At 36.5% G+C, this 16,121-nt stretch overlaps 1 protein-coding gene across 1 annotated transcript in view; it reads right to left on the bottom strand.

Annotated features, from left to right (window-relative positions):
* LOC135087060 (solute carrier family 7 member 14) overlaps positions 1–3,893 on the bottom strand; it is a gene marked incomplete at its 3' end in the record, with an annotated part of 134,445 nt that extends 130,552 nt beyond the window's left edge. The window contains exons 1-2 of the mRNA XM_063981907.1: positions 3,888–3,893; positions 3,586–3,739 (exon numbers count right to left, since the gene is read on the bottom strand). Of these exons, the coding sequence (XP_063837977.1) occupies positions 3,586–3,739; positions 3,888–3,893 (160 nt within the window). The remainder of the gene's footprint in view (positions 1–3,585; positions 3,740–3,887) is intronic.
* Positions 3,894–16,121: the final 12,228 nt, after the last annotated feature.

Genomic DNA, 16,121 nt, shown 5'->3' with positions numbered 1-16,121 from the left:
CTAGCGAAGTTTAACTTCAAAGTACCATTACGAATACCACGTAAACCCATTGAACCTCTCTCCCGCTCCTTTCGAAAAACTGTTCTAGGAGCCAACTCTCCTATATGTCGTATCTGTAAGGTGTACAATAAATGTAGTGGCCTGGACGTGCATTTCATGTCTCTACCCAAATTCAAGGCTACAGCAACCGACTCTTTATCATAAAAATTTAACTTATAACATCATTTACGCTAAGTAGCAACTTATATTTCTTGCAAGCTGTGTATACCTTTAAGTGATAGTGCAATTAGCCTAATATTTTGCGTATTTTTTAACATATTGTGTATTGTTGTACCTATCGTTGGTGTACCTAATAAATAAATATAACATATCGTCATCATATCTGTTCTCTGCACACTAATCCTATCATGATAGGTAGGTAGGTATTATCATTAGACTTAGAACAATGGCGGATCACCTACCCATACCATGACATGAGGCGTGAGGATCAATCACTGTTAGTGCTGTAGCAATCAGAGACTTGATTACTGATAATGCTATGCAAACCTTGTCTAACGTCTTATCACTGATGGTGTTAGTATTAATTACTATTTCAAGGTAAGCGTGTACAGATTCTTACGCGTATTCACAAACAGCAAGTATCGTTTGTGAATACGGATGTTAGTGTAACTACAATTAGTTTTACTGTAACTTAAAAATTATTTAGCATTGATGTTTTACACACAATACAATACAATTTAGTATCTAAGGAAAACACACCAAGCTTGCCGATATCCAGGCGGCTTGGTGTCGGTGGCTTTATTTCAAAAAACTTTTGACAGCATGACAATACAACATGAAAAAAATCACTTGCTTTTCTTAGCGGCCTGATCATCACTTACCATCAGGTGGAATACAGGCCAAGAGCTTCCTTATTTTTATTTGTTTGGTAGCGTTTAATATTGATTTCAGATATTACCCAAAAATCCGCAGAAAGCATAAGACTGACTTTTATAAAATTATTTTTAAATTCAACTTAATTCATAATTTTATTTTTGGATCTTAAACTTTTACATTATAATTTCATAATCCCCTACTTTATAATATTGATTGTTACAACAGTTGAATCATAAAAGTTCATAGCAGACTTATAAACTCGGAAAGGGATCAACACCGTACCGCCTTTTGTACCGTACCGATGTACACAATAATTATATGTATAAGGTCACCTCCAAAAGACAGACGAGATTTAAGGGACAAATAAAACATCTTAAATTAATTAGTTTTATATAATACAACCATATTTTTAGAATGAGATTTTTTGATGTTATGTCGAGTGAACCCGAAGTGCTCAGTGCGGTCCGGAGACATGGCATCGATCGTGCCAGACAGTGCATCCGTGTACAAGGACGTCACGTCCAGCAGCTTATTTGTGTTTATACGCATTAGATTGCATTCAAAGAACAGTTCCCAACTATAGCTAAAACTAGCTGTGTTACCTGCGGTTAAACGTAGCTTTATTGTGTTAATCCAGGGTGTCAACTAACTCCATAATAACCTAATTTTATTAAATTTGCACTAGCTGTTTAGACGTGAAGAAGTAACAAACATACACACTCACAAACTTTCGCCTTTATAATATTAGTGTGAAGTGTGATTATCTGTCTATTAACCCCCTTACATTTCCACCAAACGTCACTTCAAAAATTTAAGGGGTAAAATATTCATCTGAATTATCAATTTCCTCTTAAACGCTCGCTCATCGCACGTCATGCAATAGTTATATGTAAATCAATTCCTTGCACTACGACACACTAATTAATTGCGTTATTGGGTACAATTGAATCAAGCCCGCGGTGAGAAGACGGTTAATTTGGGAGTTAATTAACCTGCGGTAAAGCTTCAACCACACCAACGCGTGCAGATCGCCATCGCCGGCGCGATCACGTCGCGATCAAACGCCAATGATATGTCGCGTCAACTGTCATAGGTCGCGCGACATGTCATACATCGGATTTCATCAGCGATGGCGATCTGCACACGTTGGTGTGGTTGAAGCTTTAGAGTAGGCGCACACCGTTGATTTTTCGTCGGCCGATAGTTTAGTCGGGCAGTTGATCAGTATGGGCATGTATGGGAGTGCGCACACTACGCCGATTCGATTTGGCCGATTCTTCATACAAATTAAAATCAGTCACAACTATCGGCCAACTAAAAATCAACGGTGTGCGCCTACTCTTATTGTACACTAAGGCTGGGTTGCACCACCTAACTTTAACGGTAACTATGACGATAACCGGTGCTTTTTGTATGGAGTTTGACAGACTTTTAACGTTTGTCAAAGTTAAAGTAAGATGGTGCAACTCAGCCTAAGTAGGCAGATTAACGAATCCGTGAAAATTTTCAAATACAAATACTTAATTGATTGAGACGCCCACTTGTAAGACACGTCTCACATTACTTAGAGCTACTTAAAATATTAGTTACACACTCAAGTTTCTAAACGCGTTAATTAAGCATTACCACTCGTATTATGTAGATAAAAATAGATACATGCTAATAAATATCAATTACCTGCGTTTGATAAATCGTGAAGTAAAAGTAATTAATTAACCTTTGCCTTCAGCGAAGTAAAATTTCTCTGTCAAACAGCAGGGTGATCTTGCTAGCAAAATAACTATTTATAAAAGTAGTCCACGTATTTTTTTCCATATAGGTAGTTAACTAAAACTCTTATTATGTTTTAATTTTTTAGTACCAAATAAATGTTTTTTCTTTCTTTCTTTCTATGTGTAACCGTTGTTTGAATTTAAGATATTTAGCTTCGGCAACTTAATAGCCTTTGATTAATATTGTCACGGGTCCAATGTCTTAACTCTCCCGGTGGGACAAACTTGGCCTTTACTACTTATTGTCGGTTAATTTGTAGATCCTGGCTTCAAAGTAGCTCCAGATGGTAGGTTGGAATAGTTCCCTGAGGTTTAGTATAATTTACTTTTCACACAAAGGGGAAGCTCGCATCTCACTCACAAATTGATAAGTTTCAGGACTTTCATGACATAGACAAAAGCAATCATAACGGGAAATATTTCAACCGGCAGACAGAGTGGTGACTGACGTCCGTATTCACAAACATTACTATGAGGTCTCACAGTGTGCGTGGACGCACAGGGTGACAGTCGAACCAATCACAGAGCTCTATTCAACGCTGTGCGTTCGATTTGCTACTCCACTTAAGCAAACATCGTTTGTGAATACGGGCGTGAATTTGTTGCGGGGTTTCTTCTCAGCACTTGCCAAATGTTGGTCTCGAAGCGCTGGTAGGGAAAAATGATTATGTTATGAGACATGTGAAGGCTCAGCAAAATTTTAAAATTTTTTTCTTATTAGTTTTTCTTTAAATTTTAATGTATGTCTTTCGCGCAAAAGTCCTTCGCGCTAGTGTCTTTCGCGCAAATGTCTTTCGCGCTAGTGTCTTTCACGCTCATGTCTTTTCGCGCTAACGTCCATTCGCGCTAATGGCATTTTGCGCTAGTGTCTTTCGCGCAAGAGTACCAGAACCGCTGATACACGTTTGGTACATTGTTGTTTTGGCGAGATCCTTACCGGAAAAGATGCTGGCCAAAGCAGCGATGATGAAGCTAAAGATGACAGCTGGACCAGCGAACTTCCTAGCCACCATGCCAGCCACCAGATACATGCCGGTGCCCACGCATGAGCCCACGCCCAGCGATGTCAAGTCGTTGGTAGTCAGGCATCGCTGTAACAAAGAGAAATAACAATGTAAGCATTTTATTTTATGTCTGTTACTAGCGGCCGCCCGCAACTTCGTAAGTACGCGTGGATCCCCCTTAGGGGTGGAGTTTCGTAAAAACCTTTCTAGCAGATGCCTACGTCTTAACATCTACCTGCATGCCAAATTTCAGCCCGATGCGTCCAGTGGTTTGGGCCACAAAATATAACAGAAGACAAACTCCATACTAAACGCGCTCGAGCCACGCACACATAGACACCGCTCTAGCAAGACTGTCTTGGACGAATGCGAGCGCGACGTGGCGCGACAGACGTTCGCCACACGTTCGCTGTGGTTCACTTGAGTCACGCGCCGGTCAACCGCCTATGATATTATTTTGTTTTGCGAAATTGAAGAAAATGAGTGAACAGAAAAAGTCGTATTATAATTGTTCGGTATTTGGTTGCTTAAACTCATCATTAAATACCGAATTTTCATTTTTTAAATTACCAGTTGATTCGGGGAGGTAAGTAAGTTATTTATTTGAATTTCAATTGAAATTGAAAGCCAACTCAATTATTAGGAATATCAAATTGTTTTAGAGAGGTTTTAGGAATTATTGGATAACTAGCTTTTGCCCGCGGCTTCACCCGCGTGAAATTTAGTTTGTCACAGATCGTCATAAATTATAGCCTATAATATTAGTTGGATAATAGTGTCACTCAACTAAATACTACTTCCTTCTCGTGTATTTGTTTGCAAACTATTACTATAATAACGTACTAAATATAAATAAGTATACGTGGATATTTGTTATTGTCTTTCTTGCATAGTATTAAGAGTAACATTTTTCTATCTTATCGAAATAAACGCAACACATGACAAGACAACCCTAGCGCGACGGCCGAGCGTGCGAGTGAGAGAGGTATGCAAAGCGAGGTACATACATGAGTTTACCTTCTGTTATATTTTGTGTTTGGGCTGTGCGTTGATAGATCACAATGTCAGTCAGTCAGTCCCCTTTGAGTTATATAAGTATATTAGATTACTAAAATAACAAGTTGAAGTACGAGTAGAAAAGAATTTAAAGTCGTCAGCCGTACTATGAACCAAGACTGTGTCACAGCCGCCAGCGCTTCCTATTTTCTTTATTTATTTTTTTCTTTATTTACTACAAGTTATGTAGGTAGTGGTGTAGATGTTCTCCTTACTTGTATTTGGAGAAACGTGCTCTTTCAGGAATTTTATTTCATTTTACACTTGTTACTATGTTAAGTTTATTTATTTTTTGTTACACTGTTTGTACTGTTAGGTTTTGTGGAAACGAGACGTGTGATTTAAAAATTTGTAAGTTGTAGATATAAGTATTACAGTTTCAGTGTAGTTTATCTATACTAATATTATAAAGCTGAAGAGTTTGTTTGCTTGTTTGTTTGGTTGAACGCGCTAATCTCAGGAACTACTGGACCGATTTGAAAAATTCTTTTTGTGTTGGATAGCCCGTTAGTTCCTGAAGGCTTTAGGCTATATATCATCACGCTAAGACCAATGAAGAATGTTTCAAATCAGTGATTTTTTTCCTTTTGAGAGCTGACGCTGCGTAAACGGTTAAAGTTTCGCAAAAATCATGTATGACATGATTGTTCCCCTTTAAAAGTTCTAAAAAAAAGTCCCCGATAGTATATGTCTATCTTTTAAGGTTGGCTCATAGTAACCCTTTTTATGCAAAAAGAAATCTGTTTTATATTAATGCATTATTTGCGGAGGTTTTTTCATAAACATGATATTAATCCTTATCCAAATAAATAAGTTATTCATCACAAGTATTTAATTTAAAACATACTTGCCCTTTACACCATTCGACTTAAATAAATATCTTAGGAGATATCGCAGTTTTAAAATATCATCGCAGCAAAATAATGATCAAGTACTGCGCGCGCCACTGATGGATCAATGCACAGCCTAAACCGCTGATCGTAGAGACCTGAAACTTGGACGATGTGTTCTTTATAAGACGTAAGCATCTGATAAGAAAGGATTTTCCAAAATTCTACCCCTAAGAAGGTAAAAAGGGGGGGCAAAGTTTGTATGGGATAACGAGATTCCTTCGTTCAATCTACTTCAAATTTCGCATAAGCATTCTATAACAGAATTAATGGAAGATGTGTTTCCGGAGAAGTCGCGGGCAAAAGCTATTTGTAAAATAATTAGACTAAATTATTAAAAGTGCCTACCCAAAGTCATTATTCCACGCGGACGAAGTCGCGGGCACAGCTAGTAATAATATATGTCTGTAACACACACACATTCTCTTACTAATAACAATAATTTCTATGCCAGTCAACTAAACTACAAAATAATCATTTGCCTGCGAAATTAATGTGCGGGGACGTTCGATTCTTCCCCCCATATTTGATAAACTTTCAGTTGAGTCCCTAGAGGAAATCTGAAGTTTCGAGGACCTATCTGACGGAGGTTTCTAGTACCTATCTGACGGAGGTTTCGAGTTCACTTCTCCAGGGAAAAGATAGAGTGATGAGTTAAGTAGCTATAGCAGATCACAGACGTTATACATTTATACAATATACCTACTAGCGGCTTCGTACGAGTGGATCCCGTTTTACTCCCTTAAGGGTTGAATATTGTAAAATCCCGTCATACTTAGTGAGTACCTACGTTGTAAAAGGAATCTCCATGCAAAATTTGAGACCCCTATCACTTGTAGTTTCTGAGATTTCGTGATGAGTGAGTCAGTCAGTTTTCACCTTTCGCTTTTATTTGTATGTAGATTTTTAAATAGGTTCGAGTATTTTTATAGCTATAGTCGGTTAAGCAACCAAATCTGTCACTTGAAGAACCACTTAAGTGGCTCTTACAAAATTTTTCCCTTACTAGGACTCATGTCAGCCTGATAGTTTTAAAATACGTTTATTTTTTTGGCAGGCGTTTTATGCCGTCAATCGTACTTCTGGTAAGTACGATTTAGGGGTATATTTTAGTTAACCATTTCAGATAGTGGCCTATTCAGATACTACTTAATTAGTACGTTAGTGTTTATCTATACTAAAATCTATACTTCTATACTAATATTATAAATGCGAAAGTAACTCTGTCTGTCTGTCTCTCTTTCACGCCTAAACCACTGAACCGATTTTGATGAAATTTGGCATAGAGATAGTTTAAGTCCCGGGAAAGGACATAGGATAGTTTTTATCCCGGTTTTTGAAACAGGTACGCGCGCGATAAAGTTTTTCTGTGACAGACAAAATTCCACGCGGGCGAAGCCGCGGGGGGAAAGCTAGTAAAAAATAAAAATAGACCTCTAAACTCTTTTTGATTTCGTGGCGGCTTTGCTCTGACCTAAAATTTGGTAAAAACAATACACATTCGTGACTTTCCCGATTCGAATTTTATACCTTACGCTACATTGTCTACAGACAGCGAAATGTTAAGAACCTTTGACAATAACCTTGGCCGTGAACAACGTTGGACAACCGTTTAGAAGATTTTCGAATATTAAATTCAAAAGGCAAAGTTTTTGCTTTTCTCCTTTACGTGACAAATGTAAGGTTGAAAATGGAACAAGAATTGTATTGTGTTCGTACCGTCGCATTCTTATGATTAATACCCTCTTGAATGACACTTGATCGGTAACGTTTGAAGTTATTCATTTACGAAACGCCGAGGGTGTTCAATTGAATTCATAATTATGAAGAACGAGAAATGAATTTGGTTTCTAAACATCTTCCGTCTATTGTTCTATTTTTGTGATGGAATCACGTTTATTTTCGTTGAAAATAAACCTGCTGGGAAAAAAAAGACCACTGGGCTAATTTGACATAACTGAAAATCAACTTTGAAAACGCTCACTTGGCATGGTCCCGTGAGGAAAACAAAATGTGAGTAAAGGTAGAATAACACAAAAATAAGAATAAGATGTCTACTTCGAGTAAAGGTGAACAAAACTACACAAACATAATAACAATAAGATATCTTTTGCCGATATTAATTTTATTGTTTGTACAGTACGTAGATATAAGTTATTCTTATTTCTTTTATGATTGAGAGTGTTCTATTGAAAATATCTACTTGCAAATGAATCTCTTATTTTTATTTATCTTCCTTGCTCTTTACTAGTTCGAGCGAGTACTTACAAATAAACCTCTTTCTGGGAATAAGTATTTAAATCTAGATGTAATTTAATCCGAGAACTGTTCCATTTAACGTTTTCATAAAGAAATAACTATTTTAACTGAGGGTATTTGCTGCTTCTCTAATTGCACTGCATTTTCCAAGGAAATATATCTGCACCGTTAGTTTGTTTACCAAGCTTTAGCCTCAGAAGTTAAGCCAAAGCTTATGGCAATATCTGTAAGAAAGTTCAATACTTTCATTTAAACGCGTTCTGCGGATACAAGTTGGTATAAAATAATTTAGTAGTGAGTTAATAAAATCTTCTGGGATCGGCAGCTTAATTTTTAGCTATATTAGGTTATAAATCTGGAATTAATTTTAATAAAGAATATAGACAAATAAACATTGGTAAAAAATTAGGTGGTACTCGTAAGTTACAAACTTGATATTCAAAAATTTTTATACACATTGAACAGAAACTCTATTTTTTTTTAAATAGTGGCACCAAGTTTGGTGTTTTACTTTTACCCAAGTTTTAATACTTATTTTTTTAAATTATGGCTTCTTTTAAAAAATGCTAGGCTTGTATCGCTTCGAACGCGTTTTCGCTATGATAAATCTCTAGTCCTGTTTATAACAGTAAGAACGACCTAGACGATACTTTTCCAATACAATAATATAAGAATCGTTTGTATCCGTTAGTTTTCTAGATCACTAGTGGTATACGAGAAGGAGAAACGTCCCAACCACGACCGATATTTTATAAAACAGATCCTACGACAACGATAAAACACACTATAAAATACACATTTTTATCACAGAAATGTAAAAAGATATTGTTTGTATTTTTAAGTTTTTTTTAAATTATTTTTGAAAAATGTTTCGTCTAGTATGTAGCGAATAAGAGATGAATTATCTTAATGATTTATTTCTTAAAACTTTTACAAAGTACAAAGGTACTTACTTTTTGAACGTATCGTTCTCAAAATATGCATTATACTGGTATAATACAATCAGCAACGGTTCAATCAAACACCATAAGTTAATTAAAAGTTACAATCATTTAATGCAATCTTTATTTCTACGTTGTATTCATATGTCAAATTGCATTACCTATTGCCCCATTTCAAGCCACTTATTACTCTCTAATAAATTGCTCAGTATTGCAATGTTGATATTAATCTCCTTTGAAAGCAGAAATGGCTATAGTTTTCTATTTCCATCGAAGAAATGTTTGCTTATGGAACTTTCTCTAGCTTTCCGATATCAATTTAGTAGATTATTGTTTGCTTCGAAAGAACATGCAGGTAAATGGATATTACTGTCTCTAGACGTCAGGGTTTATTTAAGTTTCATGCACTTTTCAAAAGATAATAGAGCTATTTTACTTTGTTTTGTCTTGATCACATTCAATAAAGGTATACTATGAGAACATAATTCCGCCATGCAACAGCTTGTTACAATGCTTGTTATATCCTTTGTTTTGTTTATGTTCTTCACTAAACCAAGTGCTAAGACAAAGCTGATAAAACATAACAACAAAGAAAAAACTGAACGCTAAAATTATCATATTACACTTTAGTTATTGTAACCGTAACAATAACAAATACCGGTGCTTTTTGTATGGAGTTTTACAGATTTTTAACGTTTGTCAAAGTTAAAGTAAGATGGTGCAACTCAGCCTTAATGTAACAGCCAGCCATCTCCCTATATGCTACAAATTCTTGGACTAAAACGGAGTTTCCTCTTGAGATACGTAGCTTTTAATCCTGTTCCAAGAGACGCTTTCCAGGAATTTTCTGCTCAATCGGGCAATAATATTGATGCTTGACGTGTTGTAAAGACGATATAAAGTGGTTTGCATATGAAATAGTGCATTTCCTACGAAATACTCGCTGTTTAAGACGACTCGTCGGAAAGTTCTGCTAAGTCCAGTCACGGTAATAATAGTCGTATCTAACACAGTACCTAATTTATTGACGCCCGTATTCACAAAAGATGCTTGCTTAAGTGAAGCAGCAAATCGAACGCACAACGTTCAATAATAGAGCTCTGTGATTGATTCGATTGTCACCTTATGCGTCCATGCGCACTGTGAGACCTCATAGTTTGTGAATACGGGCGTGAGTGAGGTTAATCGGATAAATATTATCAAATCAAAGTACCATTGTATCCCTTGATTCTTACCTGTTGTGTATGCCTTAATAAATAAAATAAATAAATCAAAACAAATGATAAGCATTTGATTCATAACATGTAATCATTAATTAACCTAATATTAACGTTTATAGTTACATTTGTACAAAGAAATAAAAAATAGAGGCAGAATTTTACACATGAATGCGAATCCTTCAGAGTTTCAATTCAATGTACAAAAAGTTCAACATTTCTGTAACTCTCGTTTCGCACGTCCTGAAATACTCGCTCGCATTTTAAACAGCTCTATTTGCTGAAAAAATTTACGAAAAGCTTGAGCATCGAGCTTTTTATCTCGCTTTTTATCAAAGCGAGCTTTCAAAGTGTATTGTTAGTTGGTGTAACGAAATGGCAGCGATCGAGCAGCGATGTTGTAGTGAACTCGCGGGGCGCATTATGATGTCAATTTTTTATGGACTCTACAGTATCTTTAGACGTCTTGAAGCCAGTTTTTAGTAAAGCTAAATAAAATGCGGCCTGAATTGATAAAAATAAGTAAGTAGCTCTGTTCTGGACTATTGAACATTCCTAATACCTTTTATGATTAGAAGAAACCGCAAACATTTCCAAATTTATACGAGTAAATCGACATAAATTACACTTGATTGTGATATTCAGACGATGGCAAATCAAGCTATACATATTGTGTGTCTTTTATACACGTAATAGGTTCCATTTTTCAACAAAAATGTATACATACCTACCCAATCTTTCCTTTCGATTTACTGTCATCCGTTGGAACTTGGCAGCGTAGAGATGCGATACCTATCGCAAACATGTCACATTGTACAGACGCGGATTTACCCAATAGACTAAGAGCTAGTGAACGCCAGACCTACGTCATTTTATAAAAGCTGAAAGTTTGTCAGCGTAAGCTCCCAATGTAGCGTATAATGTTGGTGAATTATGAAGTTTGGGTCATGATGGCTTTGGGAGCTACTCTAAAAAACTGTCTGGCAAGAAGTTGGAACTGTCAAAACTGTCTGGCTGTTGGGGAAAATACTCCTAATTATTGCCCAAATATTATACATAAAAATCAGATTTTCACCAACATTATATCCTATATTGGGAGCATAAGCTGACAAACTTTCAGTTTTTATAAAATGACGTAGGTCTGGCGTTCACTAGCTCTTAGTCTACAAGTATCAAAGTTGTATTATTTACCAGAACCTTCACGTAGTTTCGTATATTTTCAGCCGTATGTTCGTAGTTTGTAACTCAAAGCCGGTGGATGTCTCGGACAGTTTAATTACATTTAGAATACGGCAACAGGTTTTAATATTCACGAGTAATACAGAGGGAATAGCTAAGAGACGGGACACGTCATGTCATGTGAGGATGAATGAAATTAACTATGTACTGGCATGTTAATTAGTATAGATAGACTATAGTACTATACCTATTATGTTGCTGGATACTGATATTATCTAGAACTGCTGCTCATCAGGAAGCTCAAACAACTTGTAACTGAAGTAGGCTAAGTTAAAGAAATAAACGAATTTGAATTTGATCTGCTTAAAAATACTTGTTTAAAATAATGTACGAGTATAACAAGACCGTTAATAGAAAGTAATGGAGCTGATACTTAAGAATAGTACGAGTATACTCATATGTAATTAATTGCATTTGGCTCTAGCTTGATTTACATTCATTAAAATAAAAGTACAGTGAATACTAACTTTAAAGGCAAGCTGAACGGTACAACTGTTGAATTATATTTGACTTTAAAAGTCAAATCAAAGAATAACTTTTAACTGAGCTCACTTAGTTCGTGTGTCCACGAACAAAGTCATAGAAGTTCACGGCTACTTATCTAAAACTTCCCCTGTACAACTAAAAGGAATATAACCCACTTTGTAAGTAGAGTTAAAATTAGTGTAAGTTCATATTAAACGCTTCCACTGGTGTATTCTAGGGAATTTGATTTAAGTTGCGAAGTCGAAATACAACTATCAAGCAGTTAGCTCACGTTGAGTATTTGCTTTATGGTTGTAATGAGATATCTTGCGCCCCATGGCGTAGACCTAATTGTGTTTGAGCTAACTCCACAACGATTTGAGCTCACTGAGGTGCAAGTTAACTCGTTATTTGGTGTTATGAATGTTGTATTCTTGTTTATAACTTTAAGGTTGACGTTTTTACGCATGTTTTTGTTTGGAAGCGAGCGTTACGTTCACGTTTTAACAGTCAAGCCTTTCCAGTAGAGATACTTTTTTCGCAACCCATTAGCCCAAAGCGTAACGTATCGAAAATTATTTAATCTAAACGAGCCTTTAATTATCATCACTACATATATTATAAAACATAGTAGATTCGCTGTCTGTCCCTATGCATGATGCATATCGTCTTTAAAACTACGCAACGGATTTCATTGCGGTTTTTCTTAATAGTAGTGATTCAAGAGGAATGTTTATATAATTATGTAACGTCTTAGCACCCGTACGAAGCCGGGGCGGATCACTAGTTACAGATAAAGCACATTTTTTTTCATATTCATCCATTATCCAAACGACACCTTTTACCAGTACGTTATTTAAAAATACTATTTCAACATTATTTACGGCTCTAACACTGAGCCAACTGAGCTTTCAAATACATAGCGTTATCTATGGCGCTATTGAATGACATCCAGTTCGTCGTACAATGGTTCGCTGGTTGTTGTATAGCGAAATCGCTCTTATTTCGTGTGTGTCAAGGGCGCCGTCAAAGCCGCATGTTACGCTTGACATGTGTTCTGTGGGCTTTGTAATAAATAAAACAACGCGTATAAGCGTTTTGTACAACACTCGGTACAATATAAATGGTGTCCCCGAAGGCTGAGGCAGGCAATCGCCCAATCGGCCGTTTATTGACTAGGTTATCGAGAAATATCGGCCGTTTATTGACTAGGGTAAGTCCAGGATAGATGCCCCATTTTTTGAAACAGCTCTGTAGCTCAGTCAGTAAGTTTTTATCAACAATTTGATCTTAGTATCTGTAAACTTTGGTCTTTCGTCTATGATATTACTATAATTATTTTTTTTTTTTTTTTATTTTTTTTATTTCAAGTTAAATATTAAATTTTATTAGCAATATTCTATATATACAACTAAATATTAACAAATAACTACTTAACTAAACTATAACTAAATAAAAAAGGGTAAAAATTAAAATATGTACAAGCTTTATAAATAAAAAATTTCGTTTAAGTCGCTCCCTTGGGGGAAGGTGCCCAAAAGGCTGGCCACATTGCCACGCTGGATGGCAAGGCTGATGCGTTGGCCAAGGTAAAGGCCAGCTTTTGTATCGTAAGATGTCTCAACTAAGCGCTGAGACATCTTACGAAACAGTTTGTGGGCGCTTGGTCCCCACGGGCCCAGAGTTTCAACTCCAAACGGCTCAAATATGTAAGTCTCATTGAGATTTTCATATTTGCGCCGCTTGAGGTCCTCTGCAGAAGCAGCAGCCGAACCCACCTTGACGCCGGTGGAAGGAAGATGGGAGGGCGCTAAGGTGTCAACGCAAGTGGCGTCCCACACTAAAGGCCTCCCCATCTCCCAGGGAACAAGCGTCATTCCATCCGGACGCTTCCCATCGCTGCGAGACAGGCCGCTCGGTTCAAGGATGGCCGGAATACGAGCGCTGACAAGCGCCCGGCGAATGACGTCGTTCAAACCAGCGTGACGAGGGATTCGGCCAGCGCTTCTGTTACAAGAAAGACCGTGGTGAGCAAGTTGATCAACATCCTTCCCACAAGAGCAGCGATGAGGTACAGAGCAAGGGGCCCCCAAGCGGAGACTAATGGCCACTCTGAACGAAATGTTGTCTATCAGAGTGCCAAGGGCAGGAGAGGGTAAGGATTTCAGCCAAAGGCCTGATTCCCATTCAGCCACGGCTAGGAGACGAGCGCGGTCTGCAGAGTTGGTAGACGTTTGAAGTAAATTATCCCGCACTACTCTGCAGACAGGCTCGTCCCACAACCGTTGAGCTGAAGGGTTTTGGGGAAGATCAAGTGATGAAAATGTCCTCCATGTATTAATGGCCTCAGTTAAAAACGGAAGATGTACTGCATTGTACATATGTGACTTAGTGAGAATTTTGCTGATAAGACCGAAAGTTTTATGACAAGATGACAAATAAGCTGGAAGCGCTACATCCGAGATTTGTCTTATTCCCAGGCCCCCATGCCGAATAGGCAAGGAAGCCTGAGTCCAGGCTCGGTCTTCCAGTTTAATATTTAATAATTGGGAAAGGGTGTGACGGATGATAGTATCTAATTTAGAAGTTAAAACAGGATAATTCCAGAACGGTGATGAACGCAAATAATAAGTGAATTTTGGTACGAAGAGACAGAACCGGATGATGGTGTATGCAATGTGGCTGTTAATTTGGAATAATTTATTAGAAACCGAGTTAAATTTTGAAATTTGTTCATCAATAAAATCTGAAAAAGATTCAATGGTTACATGGATAATTATTTTAGTTTAAGTTATACCGATTCTGAGTAAATACCATTTTAATTGACCTCTAAAAAGTGGGATAGACGCCTAATGTGGGGGATAGAAGACTCATCACTGTATGATTTCTTCAAAGGATAGATGCCTGATGCAGGGATAGATGACTCGTTAATACAGTTTTTGAATTCTAAGGATCAAATGCTTTTTGAAATCAAACAAGCCAAGTGCTATTATTTAAGATTGTTTGTTATTAAATGAATTAAATATGAAATTTAATATTTTTATTAAAAATAGTACGAAGTACATCCACCCGAAGTCGGGAAAAGAGGTAATTCGATCAGAAGGGCACCCTATTTATTACTTTCCTAAGGTTAGCCGTACTACATTCTTTTTTTCTTCTTACTTGCTACTTGTGACAAAAAGAGCAGGTTAGGATAGATGCCCCTAAGAGCATGGGACATGGCCCAAAGGGCATCTATACCCAAAAAAAATTAGGCAACTATCCTTTTAGCATAGGATAGGTGCCTTTTTTAATAAAAAATAGGGACAATATTATTTGATCCTCTAAAAACTAATTGATCTTTTTTGTATGTGCACTTTTAAAAATAAATGATGTTTTTTATTATATTTTATCTTTGTATTAATTATTGGGTCTATATTAGTTGATCTATGGATAAATTATGAATGATCTTCATTAATAAAAAGAGTATGTTAAACATAAATATTTATGTTTAACATACTCTTTTAATTTTTGGTAAACAAAAATAATATTTGATCCTCTTTTTTAGTTATTGATCTTTAATTTTGTTAATTTGATGATTTTTATATCAAGTTTGCCTTTTAATATTGATCACCTAATAAATACATTTCGATCTATGTATAACTTAACTTTAAAATATATTTGATCTAACAAAAAATATTATTGGTTAATATTTTTAATTAAAAAATATCTTTTAATGTACGCGGTACTTTGTGGTTGAGTGACAATCGTCCGTCATTGGTTACTGAGTTGGCCAAGGGCTTAGCGGCCAATAAGCAAGCAGAATGGTACATTGCCATGTTTGTATAAATTACAAGCTTTGCTTAGTTTGGGACTAGAGGCGCTATGTAAAATAATTTCTTACTTCTGACATCCCTGAACCCGACATCATAATTTTTACCTCTTTATTTTTTTCAAATCGCAAGGTTGATATTCTCTTAGTATACCGATCTCGACCGTGATCAGTGATTAGACACGATAAAAGCACTAAACGATATTTGTTTACTTTTAGTGCGACATCGGGTCGTAAGGATCTGATAAGTTTTTTTTTTCAAATATTTACTGTGTTTGACGAAACAATTGCAAAACAATATTTGTCTTTCGTACTACTGAAAAGACCGAATATATCTTTTACGGCTAAAGATAGGTGTGAACATAAACTTAAGATTAGCCGGCTAAACTTAAGTTTATCTTCGAGAAGCAGCTAAAGTTCGATAACATGTTAGTTTGCGTCGTGATATTCCATCTTTAGTCGGCTAATGTGCACATTAGCCAAAACAAAACGGCTAAAAATGTATTCGAAGGGCGCGCCAGACGGGCAGAGGGCTTGAGGGGGCGGTGGGGAGACAACGCGCATTTTGTAATTTTAAATACCTACAGAAGA

The sequence above is a fragment of the Ostrinia nubilalis genome, chromosome Z (assembly GCF_963855985.1).
Source record: "Ostrinia nubilalis chromosome Z, ilOstNubi1.1, whole genome shotgun sequence".
Lineage (NCBI taxonomy): Eukaryota > Metazoa > Arthropoda > Insecta > Lepidoptera > Crambidae > Ostrinia > Ostrinia nubilalis.
Note: the sequence above shows the minus strand (reverse complement) of the source record. Positions and strands in the feature narration are given on the sequence as shown.